The sequence below is a fragment of the Cyprinodon variegatus genome, unplaced genomic scaffold, assembly GCF_000732505.1.
Source record: "Cyprinodon variegatus isolate N-32 unplaced genomic scaffold, C_variegatus-1.0 Scaffold516, whole genome shotgun sequence".
Taxonomy (NCBI): domain Eukaryota; kingdom Metazoa; phylum Chordata; class Actinopteri; order Cyprinodontiformes; family Cyprinodontidae; genus Cyprinodon; species Cyprinodon variegatus.
Window position 1 is genome coordinate 289057 of NW_015150969.1, and position 19907 is coordinate 308963.

The 19907-nt window shown below is 34.9% G+C and overlaps 1 protein-coding gene across 3 annotated transcripts in view; it reads right to left on the bottom strand.

The window, feature by feature from the left end:
• LOC107094961 (uncharacterized protein DDB_G0290685-like) overlaps nucleotides 1-10897 on the bottom strand; it is a 14840-nt gene extending 3943 nt beyond the window's left edge. Inside the window, exons 1-18 of one of the 3 annotated variants that reach the window (XM_015390889.1) lie at nucleotides 10811-10897; nucleotides 9713-9771; nucleotides 8451-8465; nucleotides 8228-8260; nucleotides 8114-8149; nucleotides 7723-7764; nucleotides 6195-6248; nucleotides 5917-5949; nucleotides 5791-5823; nucleotides 5597-5647; nucleotides 3327-3353; nucleotides 3087-3128; nucleotides 2829-2879; nucleotides 2531-2566; nucleotides 2327-2371; nucleotides 1945-1980; nucleotides 770-814; nucleotides 413-457 (exon numbers count right to left, since the gene is read on the bottom strand). In XM_015390889.1, coding sequence (XP_015246375.1) covers nucleotides 413-457; nucleotides 770-814; nucleotides 1945-1980; nucleotides 2327-2371; nucleotides 2531-2566; nucleotides 2829-2879; nucleotides 3087-3128; nucleotides 3327-3353; nucleotides 5597-5647; nucleotides 5791-5823; nucleotides 5917-5949; nucleotides 6195-6248; nucleotides 7723-7764; nucleotides 8114-8149; nucleotides 8228-8260; nucleotides 8451-8465; nucleotides 9713-9771; nucleotides 10811-10821 — 694 coding nt within the window. In that variant the 5' untranslated portion in view covers nucleotides 10822-10897. Of the gene's footprint in view, nucleotides 1-412; nucleotides 458-769; nucleotides 815-1944; nucleotides 1981-2326; nucleotides 2372-2530; nucleotides 2567-2828; nucleotides 2880-3086; nucleotides 3129-3326; nucleotides 3354-5596; nucleotides 5648-5790; nucleotides 5824-5916; nucleotides 5950-6191; nucleotides 6249-7722; nucleotides 7765-8113; nucleotides 8150-8227; nucleotides 8261-8450; nucleotides 8466-9712; nucleotides 9772-10810 lie in introns of all 3 variants that reach the window. The other 2 variants (XM_015390888.1, XM_015390891.1) reach the window with 2 other exon arrangements.
• Nucleotides 10898-19907: the final 9010 nt, after the last annotated feature.

Sequence of the window (19907 nt, forward strand, 5' to 3'; positions counted from 1 at the left end):
TCATAACACCTGAGCAGTGCCAGAAACTCATTGACTCCATGCCACGCCGCATTAATGCGGTAATTGAGGCAAAAGAAGCTCCAACCAAGTATTGAGTATTGTACATGCTCATATTTTTCATTTTCATTTCCCTTTTTTGTATTAGCCTTAAGTAATATTCTAATTTTGTGACACACGGAATTTTGGATTTTCATTTGTTGCCACTTCAAATCATCAAAATTCAATGAAATAAACATTTGAATGCATCAGTCTGTGTGCAATGAATAAATATAATGTACAAGTTACACCTTTTGAATGGAATTACTGAAATAAATCAAGTTTTTCAAAATATTCTAATTTACTGGCTTTTACCTGTATATTAAAATAAAAACTTAAAGCATAATCAAAGAGATATTTAAAACCACTCTAATACCTTCTGAGTTTTGATCCATATCACTGGTGGTTCCTTCGGAAATAACTGAAATGAAAATAATACCAGATCAACACAAAAATAATATAAAACAATATGGAGGAAATAAGGCTTCTAAAGGAGCTTCTGTAGTTGCTAACAATGCATACTCCATTTTCTATCCCTAACACACAATAAAAAGCTTCTAACTGATTGGAATTATGGTGAAAATCAGAGATTGAAGTAGATCAATTGTTATCGTCAGAAAGATTTATAAAAAAAAATAAAAAAATTATTGAAATGTTAAAAAATTATATATTAAAATAAAAACTTAAAGCATCATCAAAGAGATATTTAAAACCACTATAATAACTATAATACCTTCTGAGTTTTGATCCATATCACTGGTGGTTCCTTCGGAAATAACTGAAATGAAAATAATACTAGATCAACACAAAAATAATATAAAACAATATGAAGGAAATAAGGCTTCTAAAGGAGCTTCTGTAGTTGCTAACAATGCATACTCCATTTTCTATCCCTAATAGCAAAATAAAAAATAGTTTTAACAGTATTTTTCCAAAATGAAGCCCCTAAAGTTACTAGAACTCATACTTTTATCTTAAGTATTACTGATTACCTGGCCCGTGTCTTCATAAATTTGCCTAAAAAGTCTGTCAGAACGCTGCAAATGATCAAAAAGAGTGCTGCCCTTGTTTTCACTAGAACTAAGCAAATAGAGTTTATCAGCCTGGTTTTGAAGTTCTTCCATTGGCTCCTTGTAGCTCAGAGAATATACCGGTACTTTAAAATCCCTTTGTTAGTCTATAAATCACTGAATGGATCAGCACCTCAATACATAACAGATTTGTTGTCAGTGTATCAACCTCCCAGGCCACTCAGGTCTTCTAGTTCAAACCTACTCTTTTCACCCAGAACTAGAACCAAACATGGAGAAGCAGCATTTAGTTCCTAGGCTCCACTTATCTAGACCTAAGACTGAAGACTGGACTGAAGTCCTGAAGCCTGAGTTCTTTTAAGTCAAAGTCAAAAACTGTTAACTGGGGTATCATGACTTGAAGGTTGTTATTTGCTTTTATGGATCTTCTATTTTATTGTTTAATTCATGTACAGAACATTGAATTATCCTTGTACTGAATTGTGCTATAAAAAGAAAAGCCTGGCCTTACTGCGGCTACTCCTGGACCAATGCTTCTGGGTTGTGATCTTTCTGTTTTGTTCTAACCCTGGTTTTGGTGGAGAGGAAATCATCTTAAATTGTAGCTTTTCTCTCCACTGTCATCACATGCTTGTTCAGTAGGAGGCAAAATACAAGTCAGTAATTTGATCCAGTTGTTCAAATAGATTTTAGCCAGTTAGCATTATGATGAAAAGTAGGAATTCAGCTAGAATCGGTGGATGTATGAACTGGAATGATTAGATGACATAATTCCGGAAATAATCTGGGTTTGATTGTCTTCTGAAGCAAACTGGGATCACATGTATTTTGGGTTGGCAGGATACAGTAACATTAAAATGAATATGAACAATCTCACCTTCAGGTTCTTCCTCGGACATGTCAGTATTTCCATCTTCAAAAAGATGTTAAAAAAAGGATTAAATATGCACAAATGCTATATTAAACTTTTATAAGCCATAATATAAAATACTTTCAAAATCAAACATTTAACCTAATAGCGTTATTGAAAATAGAACAAGACCTTATTAAGTCTAATATTTAAAAAATAAACTGCATTTTAATCACTAAATTCAAGCTCAACGTAATAACCAAAAACAGTCAGTTGCCCTAATATGGTTTAAAAAAGAGAGAATAAATAAGATTTAAATAAGATTTTAAATATTCAGAAATGCAATATCAAATTAAAGACCACATAAACCATACCAAAGATATAATTGTAGATCTAAATGCAATCTTACTTTCATCCTCCTCTGGCATCTCGTCCTCCATTTCATCCATTAGAGCTAATAGGAAGAAAAAAATAATTAAGAACAAGAAATAATGATAAAATAAAGGTTTTTGGAAGTGTTCAGAGCATTAACCTTAAATCTAAGAGTCAACAACATAAAATGGGGTAATCTGACAATTAACAGTCTGACCAAATAAAAAGAAAAGATTCTGACCTTTCTCCAAATCCTCAGGGGTGGATTCAGCAGCACCTTCAACAAAAAAGAAAACAAGCATATTTGAGATGTCCATGGATCTATTTTCTACATGTCCTTTATCTGGTGCCTGTTTCCATTGGTGACTGGGCATTAGGCAGAGTCCAACCAGGAGGCAATTTAAAGGACAGTTAGGACTATGAGAGAAAGATGGAGTACTAAGAGAAAACTTAAGCATGATTGTAGTGAACATGCAAAAAAAAACAAAAAAAAACAAAAAAAACAACTGTATATATTGATATATAAACTTTAATCTAACCTTCAGGTTGATCCGTGAACATTTTGCTGTTGGTGCCATCATCAGAACCAGCTTGTGAGAAAAAAGGAAAAGGTAAAGGCTGCTGCAGTTAAAATAAAAGCTACACAAAAACCTTTATGAGCTGAAGTGGAGATCATACTGATGTTTAATGGCAGTCGGTTTGTTATCTTCTCTTGTTTTTCTTATTAAACCACTTATATTAGTGCAGACAGGAAGACACTATGGAAGAGATATGTCTATCAAACATTATATTCTTACCATTAGAGTCTGTTGTCTGTTCCTCAGCTTCATCTGAGTTTGCTATCAGGGAAAAAAAAACAGCATTTAAATTTACAGCAGTGTAACAGCACGCAGTGCTAACAAACGCATAGAGAATTCACCTTCACAAAAGCAGAATGAAACTCACAGATCGATAAAATAAACGTATGTATGAAAAAGGAAATTAATATAGAACCATATAAACATGAAAAACTCACAAAGAAACCTGATTTTACTTACTTTCAACAGCTGAGTCCGAGGCATCGTCTGTGAAATCAAATTGCACATTTAATCTAAAATATTATATATGACACAGGATGCCAGAGACAGTAATATTAATAGAAACAGATGATATAATGCTGCAGTAAGGTATTGATTTCATGTGCAATTAGAAGATGAGCTTGAAAATGAAAGATAACTTAGTAAACTGTGAATTTGGTAAGATTGTAACTATTCATTGGCTTAAAAAGGTATTAGTTTAAATACAATTATTTGACAATAATGTTTATAAACTGAAATGAAAAAAAAGCTTAGTCTTTTCAGAGGTTGGTTGAATATGGAGCAATGAGTGTCAGGGCAAAGCCTTTCAAGCTCGTTCCACAGTCGCTCTACTGGTTTTCAGGCTCAGGCTGACTGAGTCCTGAGCTTTGATGCCATTACGGTGATCTGGGGATTAGATGACTCCCAACTGAACCATGTTTCTGCTCCAAAACCAGAGGAGTTTAGTCAGTGATCCAAGACAATAATTACTACATTTGCTGCTGGTACATGGTTACCCAGTTGAAATTAGATATTAACAGACACTGCATGTGAATATGGATCCTTCTGCTAATCCTGACCGACTTAAAATAGGAAAGCTTTGCTTTTTTGTTAGGGAGCAACAAATTTATCTATTTAAATGAGGAAGATTTCTCACCCCGTCCCTTTATACAAAACAGGGTCACACACCATCCTGCAACTAAATGTCCATTAAACAAGGTGCTGCCTCCGCTGTGCTTTACATTAAGGATTGTGTTCTCGGGCTTGCAGGCTTCACCCCTTTTTCCTTCAAATATGGGGATGGTCACAAATACCAAACATTAGAGTTTCACTTTATCAGAAGACATTTCTCTTTTTGCAAACATTAAAATATGGCATCCATGTTTATTTTGGGTAATGGCTGCTTACTCTCTGGGTGGGCTTAGTGAACAATCATAGCTTTTTTGTTGTTGTTGTTAATTACATAAATCCTGACGGTTGGTCACTTCCATGTAATTTATACTTTAAATTTAATTTATCAAAATCTTCTTACTTTAACTTGTGACTGTAAAAGCCAACAGTAAGGAAATCTGTCTTATCGACTTGGAGAAGCAACAGGTAATACATGATTGGGGCCTTCTGGGGTTAAGGATCTTACTCAGCAATGGTCTGAGTTTCAAAATTGTGACCTTTAACCTGGCTTTATAACCACTTCAATTAATAGTTTGGGACTTTGTTACTTTTACATTTCAAACAAAGAGGGAAAATATTTGGGATCTTCTTAGAAATATAGCTTACAAATCCACAACCGACCAAGATATCTGCTTTGCTGCTTTATTTAAAAGCATTTAATTTTATCGTATTGTATAAGAAGGTCATTAAAATAAACCCATCATGCAAAAATGTTTTTTTTTTTCAGTACACAGAAATATATTACCGATGTTTGTGACCTAAAAATAGCATTTAATGTATTTATGGAAGTTAAACCAACAATCATGTCTCTGTTCTCTTTAAATGACTGATTTCACCTGTATGTAACCTGAGCATATTAACTCTTTTTTTAGGATAAAAACCTCTATCTTTACAACTCAGAATTACATTTTCTGGAAAACATCTTGTTCATATTCTAATATAAAACTTTTGAAAACTGAAAACTCACAAAGAATAAGACAGCTCTGAACTATAGATGGGTAATGAGGAAAAAAAGCTTCATAATAATCTGTTGCTTTATTGGTTTCTTTAAAAATCAATGGTGATACATTATTATATTAATAGTCTCATTAATAAAAAGATGTCTGTTTAAATGTTCATAAGTAATAAAACAAACTGAAATTGATTAAAAAAGGTAAATCAAAATTTACTAAACCTAACACTAAATTCTCTTTAAAATGACATAATTTATAGATAATCACATGCTTTTAACTAGCAATAACCTTTTTTTTTTTTTTTTTTTACAATATTCCAACGGCAGTTAGGCTTGAAAAGTGTGAATATTTTAGAATGCAACCAAAAATAATGCCAATTAGGTTCATGATACTTTTCGCATCTCTGCTCCATTGTAAAAATGATTGAATAATGGTCCAATTTCCTACCTGTTAACATAAATATATTGTCTGTTTTAGTGAAATAAAAGCCCAACTATTACTATTATTTACATTTTAAGTTTCTGAATAAATGATTGAAATTGGTTTGTTTACCAGCTCGACCCTGGCCCTCTGTGTTCGAAGGCTTTTACTGAGTATTTTTGCATTTTTTATTGCCTTTTTCTTTACCTTCAGAGTTGCTCATTGCAGAAGACTGGGCCTGACTCTCCTGGGATTCAGCTAATGGATGCACAGAAAAAAAGGCATTTAAACATGCAACTTTGTGATGCATAAATAAGATTTCTTTATATGACAATAATCTAGGAAATGGCTTGAATATGAGTTTCAGTTTTGGTGCGGTGGAGATGAATACTCAAACGTACCCTGAGAAGGTAAGTCTGTTTGGTCGTTTGTATCTGTAGGAACGAAAACATGAGCGTAGGTCAACTAACGGTCAGGTAGGCGTTGAGGTAAGCACACAGATCAAGGTTCAGGTCAATGAGCATTACCTTGAGTTTCCTCTGGGTTTTCCTGGCTGTCATCTTTGGGATTAAATAAATGTTCAACAGTTAATAATGAACAATACATCAGAAAAGCAGATAACACAGGTATGGGTAATAATCCGGTAAAATATTTGGGTTAGCTGAACACTTAAGAAAAGTTCATCAAATTGTTTATACAGAAAAACAAAAGACAAGAATATATGTTAAATTTGCATTTAAGAAAATGAGACATCTAAGGAACACAAAGTCGTATGCTGAGATAGATGTGGATGAAAGCTTACTACCATTGTTGCTTGTAGCATCAAGTGAATCTGCATCAGTTTCTTCTTCTTCCTCAACTGCAATACAAAACATTAAAAGCATTGTAATTAACTAACATAGTTTTAAAAAATAAACGCAAAACATGATAAAAAAATCTCCTTTAAAAGACATTTTCCCTTATAGAAACGCTGACCTGAAGTCTCAGATGCTTTAACAGTCAGAGGAGGTTTAGAAAAACAACAGTGAAATACATATGTAAAACTGCCAGGTCATTAAATGGAGAAACAGCCATGCAGGTGCTTGTACAAATAAGTTATAAACAATTTGATAACGCCAACCTATTTTAAACAATCTTTGAATCCTGCTAAGTACCCTGTACATACTGTGTTAAAGAAAAAAAGAAACTTCTAGATTTATTACATAAGAATTTGTGTTCAATTTGATCGTTACAGCTCCTGAAAGTGATAATGCAATTTCAAATGAAATTTGATATTATGCAACCCTTATACAAAAAATATTTTTTATTGAGAAACTATGTGAGTTGGGTTCCCAATGTATAACAAAGCCTGCTGAATGAACAGCTGCTTGGCATAAAGTCACTGACAGCCCCCCATGGTGATCTACAAATATCACTGGTAAAGGAGGCAACTAAGTGACCAGTCTATGCATATTAACTGAAAGTTTGGTGAAAGGAAAACCTCTGGAAACATGAGATCAAGCAACTGAGAAAACACCAGTTTGAGAGAATAGTAAAGTAAAGCCCATTCAATGTTTTGGAGTTCCAGGTTTGGAAATCAAGGTCCTGGAGCCTCTAGAAAGACCAGAGAGAGACAGATCCATGTTGCGCAAAGTCCAGTGTGAAATATCAGGAGCAATGCTGTTGTTGGTCTCATTGGGTTTTGTCTACATGCTAAATTTTGAGGACTCCAGTTAAGCTCCATAAAGATGCTGCTTTATTTACCAGCAAGCTTTGACCCCTGCCCACACTGTCAAAATGACAAAAGCTTGTTCAGTGGAAGTGGTCCTAATTTACCACCTGAATGCCAAAGAGGAAAGGAGAGACGCCAAGGCAAGCAATACACATTAGCAGAGGTCCACTATTAAAGCAATATGAACGCCTCAGAAGAACTACAGGCTGATCAACTCCAACTGAGCCCCAAAAAGTCCTAAGAGCAGATAGTATATATGAACATGCTTTAAATAGGCTGACAATTCAATGTAAATTAGTATTTTTATCAGTCCGGTGTCACATATTGTCACACATTAGGCTGTTAGAAATGTAAAACATGTTTATTTTCTGACTATACCACAGGTAAACTGTCATACCTTTACGCCATCCAATGTCAAGTTAACATTTTGTGTAGAATAATGTGGCATAGAATTACCGTACAAAAGAGTAAATGTGGTTTTGCTTGAAGTGTAAAGCTGAAAGCTGGGAATTTTTTTAGTCTTCAAAGAAATTGAGCTGTTTACGGATATTACTCTTGAAAACATACACAAATGAAAAAAAAAAAAGGTTATATGAATATAAATCTCAAATCTTTGTCCCACCTTCGCTGGCAGCAGCAGGTGTTTCAGTCTCATCTGACTCAGCTTGAAGACAAAAAAAATACAATATTGATCATTAAACTGAACAACAGAATGGTTTAAGCGTTTATATTTTCTGATGGATTAGAATATTCTCATTAACGGCTTTAGTGAGTTCGGAAATTCAGCATTATATACAAAGAGCCAGCTGCTACTTCTCTGTATTTTTTGAATATGAAAGCAAGTATATTTGGAAACAGAAATATCTTTTGGCACTCAGATTAACTCAGAGCAAAGACAGCAAACAGTAAATCTATGTGAGGTTTTAAAATCAGCTCCTTCAAAGTGTGCTCAAGGTGTTTGCAGTCTTTGTTCTCTGTGTATTTATCAAACAAGGCTATGACTGTGCAGTTACCTGGCGCTGTGGTTGTCTGTTTACTTTCATCTTTCCCTAAAAATAAAAGGTACAACATAATTTAACCCTCTGCTCAGTACCCATGGATAATTTTTGAGATCATTCTTTTATTACCGTTCAGGTGGGCCAACAGGGCTACTTTTCTTTCTATAAGAGAGAAATAGAGGAACATGATTAAACCATAGACAGAATCATGGTGTTCTGAACTGTAGTGAGAACCGCATCCTGTAGAGGGCGCTAACTGATCATTGCTTTCTATTTCTGTTCTCTGATTGGCTGCCTCTCGTGGATTATCTTACTACAGGACCTGATTAAAGTGACAAATTGTAATGCCTACCTTCTGTAGAGTTACCTGTGAGACAAAAAAAAAAAAAAAAAAAAAAAACATCTTGATTAGTAAGAAACAATTGAAAATGTTCCATCCAAAACCTTGTCTTTTAAGGTTCTCCTAAGTGAAAAAGCCTTATGGTAAAATAATTATTTGATGCAGCAGTATAAAATATATCAAAATGATCATTTTGATAAATTCAAACTTTAATTTCAGCATATTTATTTAAATAGAGCAAAATACCATATGAGCAAGCAAAAGTTGTTTTTTGTTTTCTCTACAAAATATCCTATTCCCCAATTTTTGGCACCCAGACTAAATCGACACAGATCCAACTGAAGTATTTTTTATTTAATTTTATTCTATACTTTATTACTGAGAGAGGAGAGGTCAGTCATGTCTTTTCATATAGCTCTAATATGAAACTGGAACAGTTTTCTCTTAGCCACTCTTAAAAATGGGAAAAAGAAGAGGACATTAGATTAAAGATCTGATCATTATAAGTCATCAAACTGATTCAAGAAGACGGCTTGTGGTATTACCATGTTCATTCAGGGGAATAATTACACACAGGGAAGACTGGAAGAGTGCAAAGCAAGTCCAGTAAATCCATCTTTTTCTTACCCCATGTTCATATTAAGATGGAGGAGGAACCCCAAAAAGCCGAACCTCAAGGCTCACTAGACTGAAGCTAAAAGCTTGTGGTGGCCAGGATGTAATAAAACAAAAAGACTTGATCTACAGGCCAAACTGTGTGTCAGAGGGATGCAAAGAGAGACAAAGAAAGTCTTCTTTAACAGAAAGATTAGAGCAGGAAATGGATAAAAACAAGTGAGGTTGAATATTTGTTTCCTTAAGTGTTGGTAAAATCTAATTGTTAAAGCTTAAACTGGAATGCTCTGACATGGCAGGCAAATTGAAATAAAATAAAATAATTATTTCCCTATACAAAAAGAGGAAAGAAAATTGTGTCAAGGGTTTTCCAGGATGCCAAAAAGTGTGCAGGAAGCTGAGAGTAAAGTTTTCATAATAATAGATGTGATGCTATCTTTCATAATAGTTTTATAGCTGCACCAAAATGTGAAGATTTAGAGAAGTAACTCTTAAAATGCTAGATCCAAAGGAACAAAAATCACTGAAAAAGAATATTCACTTCTATAGGTCTAAAAAGTGGTTTGCAAAATACCATTTCACAACTGCTGCTGTGATTTATTAGTGTGGCATAAATGTAATGTACAAATCTGAGTCCTGTTGATGACGTCATGGCTTACTTTGGACTGGAGCCGCGAGAGAAACAGCAGCAAGGGCGCAGAGCAGCAACACAACACATCTAAAAATATACAGCAGAAAGAAACACCTTAAGACGTCTCCAATGCAAAGCAAGCAGACTGATTTGACTCCAGGTTGTTTGAATGCTGCCTCCCTTTGCATTAAGTTAAACAACAAGGAAGATGAGGCATATTTTTAGTCTGTGGGTAAGCTCCTTTGTATTCGACTACATCGGAAATAAAAATGTACATTTTTCTAAAACATCAAGAAAAGTAAAAAAAAAAACAGAGATGGGAAAAAGCTGTAAACAATGAACAGTAGATTCATATGAATGCTATGAATCTACTGGTATTGATGGAAGAATGGCTGCTGATAAATATCAGGTGTGTTCAGTGGCAGCAGGGGGAAACCATTCCTCAACCTGAAGGGTTAAATGACTTTCTTTGTGTTTCTCTACAGAATAGGGAAAAAAAAAAAAACCTCACAAAGCGTCTCTTCTTTTCCAACGTATAGAGAGGTACAAACTGCAATAGAAAACCAGCGCAGACGTTCAAAGAGATGGAAATGCTTTTAGCTTCTTGATGGGAATCTAATATTGAGGGCCTCAGCCTGGAAACACTGCAGTCCTTTTTAGGGGGTTAATCCCATGTGAGGAGCTCAAACCAAAACTAAAATTAGAAAGCTGGAAAAAAACCAACAACTTTGATAAAAAAAATTTGAAAAACTTCCATTAAACCAAGTCTGACAGTGAACTAAAGCATCAATGCAGCACTTTTTTTTATCAAAACAAATGCATTTTGTAAACAAAAAGGAAATAAAATGGATAAGAATAAATCACACAAGCTTACTGTAGGGAGGAGAAAAGTTTTAACAGAAAAAATATTTAAACTAATACATTAAAGACTATGAGCAAAGCTATGAAGTCTAAGATTGACTTTTCAAATAGGTAGATTTTTGAGATGAAATTTCGATCTTTTCTTATTTATTTCCTTTAGTTATTTTTAAAAGGTGAAACTTGAAAATACAGTCTGTCTGTAAACCCAGGAGGATAACAGGAAAAAAAAAAAGTTAATGAGCCCAATAAGGAGGTGTTTACTCACCGAACAAACATGTTGTTACGTTTCTCAGAAGGAAATACAACTGGGTAAGAGAAAACCTCAGTGAATGTCTGAATTCAGCTGAAGCGGTGCAACAGCATTTTATACGCCAACTCTCTTCCTCCTCCTTCAGCTCCTCCCTCCCTCCCTTCTCTCTGATCACCTGATTGTTCCTGGTAATCCACTTTAAATATAATGATTCAGTCTGATTGTTTTAGGCCAAACAGCAGCTGAATCTACTGTCCCTTCAATCCTATCACTCAGAAGAAACAGTACCTGATGGAGTTAAGAGTCAGAATAGTTTTAAAGAGACAGATTATTAACCAGTTTTTATCATCAGTAACAAAATCATATCTTATACCAGAAGAAGCATTTTAATTTAGTCACGCATTATTTGTTTTTGATACTTTTACAATGATTCCTTTTGATGAGTTATCTGTAATTAATCGATTAATTTGATTGCTGGAAAAATAGTAATATATCATGACTAAAACATTTCCTATATCTGGTCATTTTGACATATAAAGCACTATCCTATATCTAATAAGTTACATGCTTATCGTTCTCTTCTGACGCAAGCTCAGTTTTCTTCCAAGGTCGGACTGTTTTGTTTTCATCTTGGGATAAACCGCCTCACACAAAACAATGAAATAACACTTTATTGGAAAAATTCTCTGTCCCCTTGTGTCCATATTTATCTTTGCTCCCAGATAATTTTTCTTATTTCCTTTGGAAATTTTTCAGATTGTCCTTTAATGATAAATCTGATATTTAACATAGCTACCAAATAAACGCAATTCTAAAAAAGCACTTATTATTTGGGACACCTTGAAAATGGAGTTCGGTGCAGTTCTGATGGTAATATTTAAGTATATATTTCTACTATTATTACTTCCTTACATTATAAAAACTCAACAGGTAAACTTAACTCTTTATGAATGTATAAAGGTGCTCTGCTGGATAATGTTTTGGGGACATTGGAGACAATTTGAAAACAATGAACTGACAATAAAATTCTCTTAGATGTAGCCATCTGAGGACGGGTAAACGGTGCTCAAAAAGAGATGGACATTAGTCGGCAAAAATCCTCTTTACACAATCTAAGTTGGTTCTAAACGGCCTGAAGTGATTGAGTAAAAAAAAAAAAAACTTGTTTCTATCACCTGAAGCTGAAATATCCAAACAAGGGAGGATGAATCCCTGCTGTTTACACCCTATTCAGATTGCATCATCTGAATTTGCAGAACACAAACTTGAAAACATTTTTTATAGACATTGAATGAGTAAGGGATGTAACATTTCATGGAGTAATAATAGAAAATCAGTTGAAAACAACATATTGGTTATACCAGATCAAAGTTGTCCTAAACATTGGGACTGTTTTACATAGGAAGAGAGTTTTTTAATGAAAAAAAAACGTGATAGATCTTTGACTGTTTACCTGATTTACTGTGCCAAAATGTGAGGAAACACCCATAAAATTAATTTAAACCCTTTGTTCATTATTAAAAAGACTGCAATTTCAACATTAAATAAAGGAGATTATACAGAGCATACAAACAAACTTGTTAAACTTGAAAGATTGAAATTGAAAGATTTAGTTGACTTTAAAACATTTGTTGCCAGAATATATTCAGGTTGATGAGGGACAATGTTTACAATCGTAGAGGCTACAAGAACAACCATAAAACAACATTTCATTTCTTTTGTTGGTGTTGATACAGTAGGTGGAATAAACAACAACCAGGAGCTAAAAGATTATACATTATTAAGGTTTAAAAACATATTAAAGAAACATGTGATTAAAAATAATGAATCATGTGAATGTAATTAACAAAAAAGAGATATTTGGCTGTAATACTTTTTTTTCTAAAATGTTATTATAGAAGTATTATTTTCCTAAACTCCTACTTTAGTATGTATTATACAGGCAGCTATCTTTTTTTTTTCTAGTCCAAGGTAAATTAGTTTTGGAGGGTGGGCATTATATTGCTTCTGCCTAAATACCGTTTTTGGACTGTTTTCTTATCTTATTTGTATTTTATTTGTCATTTATTGTATATTTGTTGTTTTTGAAGTTACGAAGCTTTAGTTGAACTAGGCAATATTTTCCCTATCTGTTATTGCCCACTTTTTTATTGGAGGTGGCGGCCTAGTGGTCAGGGCATAGAGCTTGGAATCCTGAGGTTCTGAGTTTGAGCCCCACTCCCACAGACTGCCACTCTGGGTCCCTGAGCAAGACGCTTAACCACAGGATGGCAGCCCACTGCTCCCCAAGGGGATGGGTTAAATGTAGAGGTAAATTCAATTATTATTATTATTTTGATGACTTTGCTTGGTCTGTGGCCTCAGTTTCCTGTTATCACCTGACAACTGTGCTCTGCTACAGTACTGTAGCTCATCTGCTCCCACTCTACACTCTGAAAAAACAGTCTAAAAACAAGTAACAGTTTCCTAAAATTAGTGGATTTACCCTTAATTTGAGCAGCTAAATAAGATGATCTGCCAGTGGAATAAGTATTTTTACCCTTAAAATAAGATAATTACTTAAAAATATTTTTTTTCTAATTTAAATGCAAATTAACTTATTCCATTGACAGAGTGTCTCACTTATCTGCTCAACTCAGGAAGAAATGCACAAAAAAAAGACTGCAAGAATGCAAGAAAAAAAGACTAAGATTTATGTTTTTTGCAGTGCATGCGTAAACATGCATGTTTAGAAACTGTTTTGTGTATACCCTGTTTCAGTGAGTGGTTCTTTGAGCTTCTTTTGTCTTTCTGTCATCTTAAACCACTTCAGTCTTTCTCCTCTGACATCAGCAGGGTATTTTAATCCACAAACCTGCTGCTCACTAGATCTTTACTTCTTGAATAACTACGACCAGCCCACTTGGCACCAAAACCCATATCCCAAAAATCCACTTTTTCCTCATTCTAATGGTTAATTTGGACCTTTTCATCGCCTCTAAATGTCAAAGTGAATTAAATCACTGATGTGTGATTGGCTAATTTACAGTTGTAATCATAAGCAATTGAAAGATGTGCCAAGTAAAATAACTGATAACTGTATATACACTTGTGATAAAATCCAAGAAGATTTTTACTTTTATATGAAATGTATAAACCTAAATGAGGGATTCCTCATATGATGCAAAAAACAAAACAAAAACAAACACAAGACAAAGAAGTTAAACTGTTGAAATTCACATGTAACACAGATCATATGAAGACACTTGGAGGGAAACATAAAACATACATTCTTCATCCTGCAGAGATATAAATAAGAATTTTAAAGTACAGCAGAGTATGTTAAAATACTAAAATATACTGGTTCTGATGAGTTCAGGTCAGGTCAGCATGCAATGAATGCATCATGTTCTTTCTTTAAGCTAACTGCACCAATGTTCCAAGCAGGAAGTGTGGACAAATATATCTTGCATGATTATGCAGTTTCTGGTATGAAGATGAACAGGTTTGACAATAAACCAGGAACTACAGAAGGGCTTTGTGTGTGTGTTAAAAGGTGCTGTCTAACACGTGAGCTGATGGCTGGTAGGAACAAAGAGTACTTAAAGAAATGTTTTAAGAACACGGTTAGCAAGTTTTACAAAGGATTTAACATAGTAACCCATTGTACAGTGGTGCAGCTGGAAATGTTTTAATGGGTGGCCAGGTATGTGCTAAAGGCAGATATGTGGATAGGTGCCTCGGATTAATCAAAACTATAACAACAGGAAAATGAACAAGCACATCCTACATTTACCAAATGAGAACAAACTAGATTTTCTTAAATCACTTGCTAAAAAATAAACACACATATTTACACATCTATGGTCATGGCAACCCCAGGCCCCCCATCTAGCTGTGCCTCCGCAATTTTACTCTAAGACAGGGTTCCCTATCGCTGGTCCTAAGGGCCCACTTGTGTTTCCCTGCCTCTACACACCTGACCTGAATGAAAATGTGATTAACAGGCTTTTGAAACATTTTTTGGCTCCCAAAGAGGTAATCCAATCATTTGAATCAGGTCTGCTCGGGTAGAGCCACAGGACGGTGGGTCCTGTGAACCAGGTTTAAGAAACACTGGTTTAGAAACTGAACTTCTTAATACTGTTCTGGGTGCTAACAACATTTTTGAGGAGCGTCAGCAACAGTACCGTCATCTCAGATATCAGAATTATAGTCACCACACAGCGGAGATATTGGAATCTGTCCTTAAAAGTGAGCTAGATCTATTTGCACAGGGACAAATAAAAAATTAGATTTCTTTTCCCTTTCTCACATCGAAGCAAACTTCTTGGTTGAATTAAAATCATTTTAAATCCAAATTTTGTAGGTAAGAATTCTGCTCTGGTTACCAAAGATTTATATTAAAATGAATTATATAGAAACAAATGAAATAATAATTCCGTAGCTTAAAAATTTGGCAGTAAAACATACTTTTATATTTTCTTTAGAGGAAAAAATGTAATTTTTTATAGCAAAAGCGTTATAAATATTTCATTTTTTTGGCACAAAACAACTAATCACAATCAGGAAAGATTTTTATTATTTATCTAATACTGTCAATAACATTTTCGTGGTCTAGAACTAAAAGTTAAGGAGTTGTTTTTTTTTTATTTAAGGAATAATATTTAAGCTGTAAAAGAACTGGAGTTTTGAACTTTGGAAATAAAGTTGTAAGAAATGTCAAATAATGGAAGAATGCATGTAGAATCTTTGGAGACACGTTTTACATGAAAAACTTGAAACAACAGGAGGACTAACATAAATGAAAACCCAGTTAGTTTTTAATTAAAGTTATAAAGCACCACAAATCAAAATCAACACAAGTTCAGAGGAAAATGCAAGTAAAGATACATTGATTGGAAAGTTCCTTCAGTTTGCAAAAGGTGTAACTTAGACATGTTGGAAATGTTGGCTGACTACTGGTTTGCCACTGGGTTTTAAATAATTTGGGGATATTCTGAAATGGTCTTAGTGCTTCCCCTGTATGTTGAAATGTGGTTACTGCAGTAGCATTTTTCTAATGGGGAAAATGGCGCACCTTTGGTAGGTGTTTACTAATAGCCCCACGTTTAGGTATAAAAAGACCTCCGAACTGTAAGGTTGGAGTGATATTATCTCAGAGTCTTGTTCTAGTATCCTGTATGTGGAAAATTGTCCTGTATTCTCAGTTGTTATTATATGGCCACTATGGCAAAATTTTATAGCAAAACCAAAGACAAAAACACTGTTATAAGAGGGATTTGGACCTATGAGTGCAAATGGTACACAGAATAGACTATATCACTCAGACACAAAACCTCAAAAACAAACGGTGGTGGAATTACAAGTTTATCTAGCAGTTAATCTGTGAAACAAGTCATACCTGGTAAAAATATAAGTTAATCCTCTAAGATCCTCCTGCTATGTGTAAACTTTAAGCTTTATTATGACGTTATGGAAATAACCAAAATAAATGTTCTTTTTAATAATAAAAAGATTTGATTATCACCAAATTTCTTTGAGTCTGTGACATTGTCTCTAAATTGTTTATACTCAGTGCTGCTATCGTATCCTGCTCTGAAAGTTTTCAAAGAATATCAGGTGAAGTTGAGTAAAGGAGGAAAACCCCAGCAGAGAAATGTAGACAAAGGTCAGAAAACATTTAATCCCCAGAGCCTCTGAAGTGATTTAATTCTGGCATCCAGTATTTGGCTGGATTTCCTTTTGGGTAAAACAGCCTCTGACTTTGCCGAGGTGCTCAGGGATACCATGTTAGTTTAATAAGGACCCTAATTATTACGAAGGGTCCAGTCAAAGCCAGAGAAAGTGGCTCTTTGTGCTTTCAGACGGATATTTTTTGAATGAGATGTACCATAGATAGTTAATCTAACTTGCATGCAAACGAATCAGTCATAAATTGATGTTTTTCATACTTCAAGTGTCCGTTGACTCTTAATGAGAAATCACCACCCCAAATGTTCCTGCTTTTAGTGATTTATGCAAACAATGGTAGCTATTAACTCTTAAGTCAAAACTAGAATTTGTGTATTGTAAGAGTAAATATCAGTGTTAAGGAAAATAAATTCGAATAATTAATTCTGGTTAAGATAACACAGTTTGAAAATAATAGTTGAATGAAAATTAAACTGAAGGAAAGACAGAGGATACACAAAACAATCAAGGCTAAACCAGAAACAGAAAGAGGTTCAAAGAAGTAACAAATTACGGAGAAATATACAAGACTGGAATCAGCAGCAGATTTGACTTGCAAACCGAGTTTGGAGTTTAATTTTCTTGCTGGAAGCAAATGCTCACTTAAAGACAGCCTCAGCCTTTGTCAACTTTGTCATGACAGGATTCAGGAGCAGTCTGTCAGTTCTCTGTCAGCTGTTTTACATAGTCCTTCTGACCTCTTTCAAATTGAGTCTCATGAAAATCTGTTTTTATTGCTTTGCAGCCTCCCGGACTGATGAGAAGCATGAGTAGAGAGTTATCATTTTCGGATTTTTCTTTCTTTTTTTTAATCACTTTACTCTAGGGCTGTATGATATGGCAGAAAGGTTTATCTTCGTATAAGCAGTTGATATAGATAATTGTTGATAATGGTTTGATTCCCAGGGGAGATCAGTCTGAGTTTAAAATGAACCTTTTAAACATAACCTTAATAAAAACAATTTAATGAAATATAGTTTTTTTATGTAATGCTGCGTATGATGAAAGTTTTGGCTGAGCTGAATGCATTGCAGTGCTAGCAACATGGTGACATCCGCCTCACAATTTTTTATTTAAACAGGTTATAGTATTTTTATTGTATTCACAGTGAACATAGTTATTTCTCAAATACAGTCTTTTGTTACAGGTAATTGTGAATCCCTTTAAAGAGTTATGCATAAGCCGAGAAGAAGAATAAACTTGGAAACAAACCCAGTCATCTTTTTTTTATTGTTGTTGGATATTAATGTGATTTTAAATTAAAAACTTATGATGATAATGAGGATTTTGGCTTACTCCAGACATAACAGAATTTAGTTTATTTTGCTGAAATAGAGGTGAGCCGAGTTCCCAAAGGCCAAACACAGGCTTTCTGTGTGCTGACTCTCAATGAAGAGGTTCCGCTAAAACTGAATGATAATGTTTATTACAGTTGTGTTCCTTCGATGGTGGAAGTGATCGTACAGCAGTATAAGGAGCATTTCTTCCGCTAATGTTCTATCTTCTACATTATCATTTAGAACATAACCTTCTAATGGAGCTTAATCTGTGCTTTTTCTGTAGTGATAGATACGGTTTTGTTTAAGAATAACAGTGTCCCAAAATTGAAAAAGAATGATTGTGCAGATGAGTCAGAGCTTATATCTGCAACTTTATGTCTTTAGTTTTATTTTTATTTTATGTTTCTTTTGTAAGGGGAGAACTGTCCTTGTTAAAGCCTACACTTTAACATTAATCAGTGGAGATAAGCATCAGTCTGTTCTTGTCAGCCAAAGAAGGAAGAAGTTAAAAAACAATGATCAATGTTTGTTCCAACTTTTTTCAGTCAGAGATTTTTATTTGTTTTTTGTTGTTTTTTTTGGCACCAGTAGGATTTATTCATTAGTAGAGAGACAGGAACTAGGGCAGACAGCAAAGTAGAAGACACAATAAATCACCTAGGGCCAGGAATCAAATTCTTGACAGCTGTTTAATGACTATAGCATATGGTGGGCCTTCTCTACCTGTAAACCATGTGATGCCCCTTACGTTTCACAATTTAAATCAATATACATTTTCTTTAAACAGTGTATTAGGAAAACAGTTTTAGGCTTTTATAATTCACACTTTTTGGCAGTGTCAAGAAATGCCAATTAAAAAGGAAATAGAAATAAAGGATTCATCTGTTGTCATAAAGCTTGAGTTCTCAAATAAGATGAAAAATACCTTTTTCTAGTACTGTTTGTTAATTTGATTTAGTTGACAAAATAAATAGTAACGTTAGAAGAAAGGACTGCATAGGACTGCAAAGTGTGCATAAAAATACTTTCAAGAACAAAGTTTACACACCTCTTCATTTTGCACATGTCGTAATGCAGTATCAAGGTATCCCATATAGAGAAGTCAGTTGCCTACCTGTGATACAGTAGGTCAGAATTAAATGATACCTAAAGATGGAACCCTATCTGCGTGATTAACCTTTTTAAAACATGTTGAATCTACCACTGAAGCAGGGAAATTGCTGTAATAGTAACCTGCGAGACCTTCAACCATTTGGCTAATTTTCTGTTACTGTCTGAGTGGGTAGGTCTGTGTGGGTAAGCGTATGTCTAGGAAATAGTGTTTTTAAATAGATGGGTGTATCTTCCTCGAGAAGGTGAAGACTTGTAAGAGTGGTAACCAAAACAGACTGCAGCACTCAGCACCCAAGAGCAGCAAACATAGCCTCAGATCCAGGAAGCCACAGCAATCCTACATTAAGTAGAGATACTGCAGCACCCAGCAGGTGCCAGGATGGGAGCCAAGGCCCCTGGTGTTTGCATGTCGGTCATGATCTCTGCGCTGATGCCTGGTCTGATTTCACTCACCTGCTTAGCTCCGCCCAGCTCTCCTTACTGCTAATCTGATTTCTCTCTTTTTAATCAGCCTTCAGACCAGACATCAGTGCCAGATTATTTCGAGTTGATTGGTGAGACTTATTCTACTGTACATGTGTTCCGACTGCCTGATTCTGACCCATTCTGCCTCCCGACCTCTGAGCCTACCTGCCTCCGTCTGATCTGTTTTTCTGACATGTCTTCTGATTCCTGACTGCTCGTGTACCGATCTGAACAGTTTCCCGACCTCTGAGTCCACCTGCTCTCGTTCAGTCTGTCAGCCTTACCTGGAATTGTTACCTGACTCCATCTTGGATTCTCCTGATCATCAACTGATCATGTCTCCCACCTTGGCTTTGGCCTCTGAATTATCCTGCCAACATTTGTCTGCTTGGTTCTGATAGCCTGCCTGTCCTCCAACCACTGATACATAAGTGTCTTGGACTTTCTGTGTGGCGATCGCTGCGCTGTGTTGGCAGCCAACCACCTGGAATCAACCACACCCTATGGACTTGGACTGAACTTTAAGACCAGGTTAATGGCTC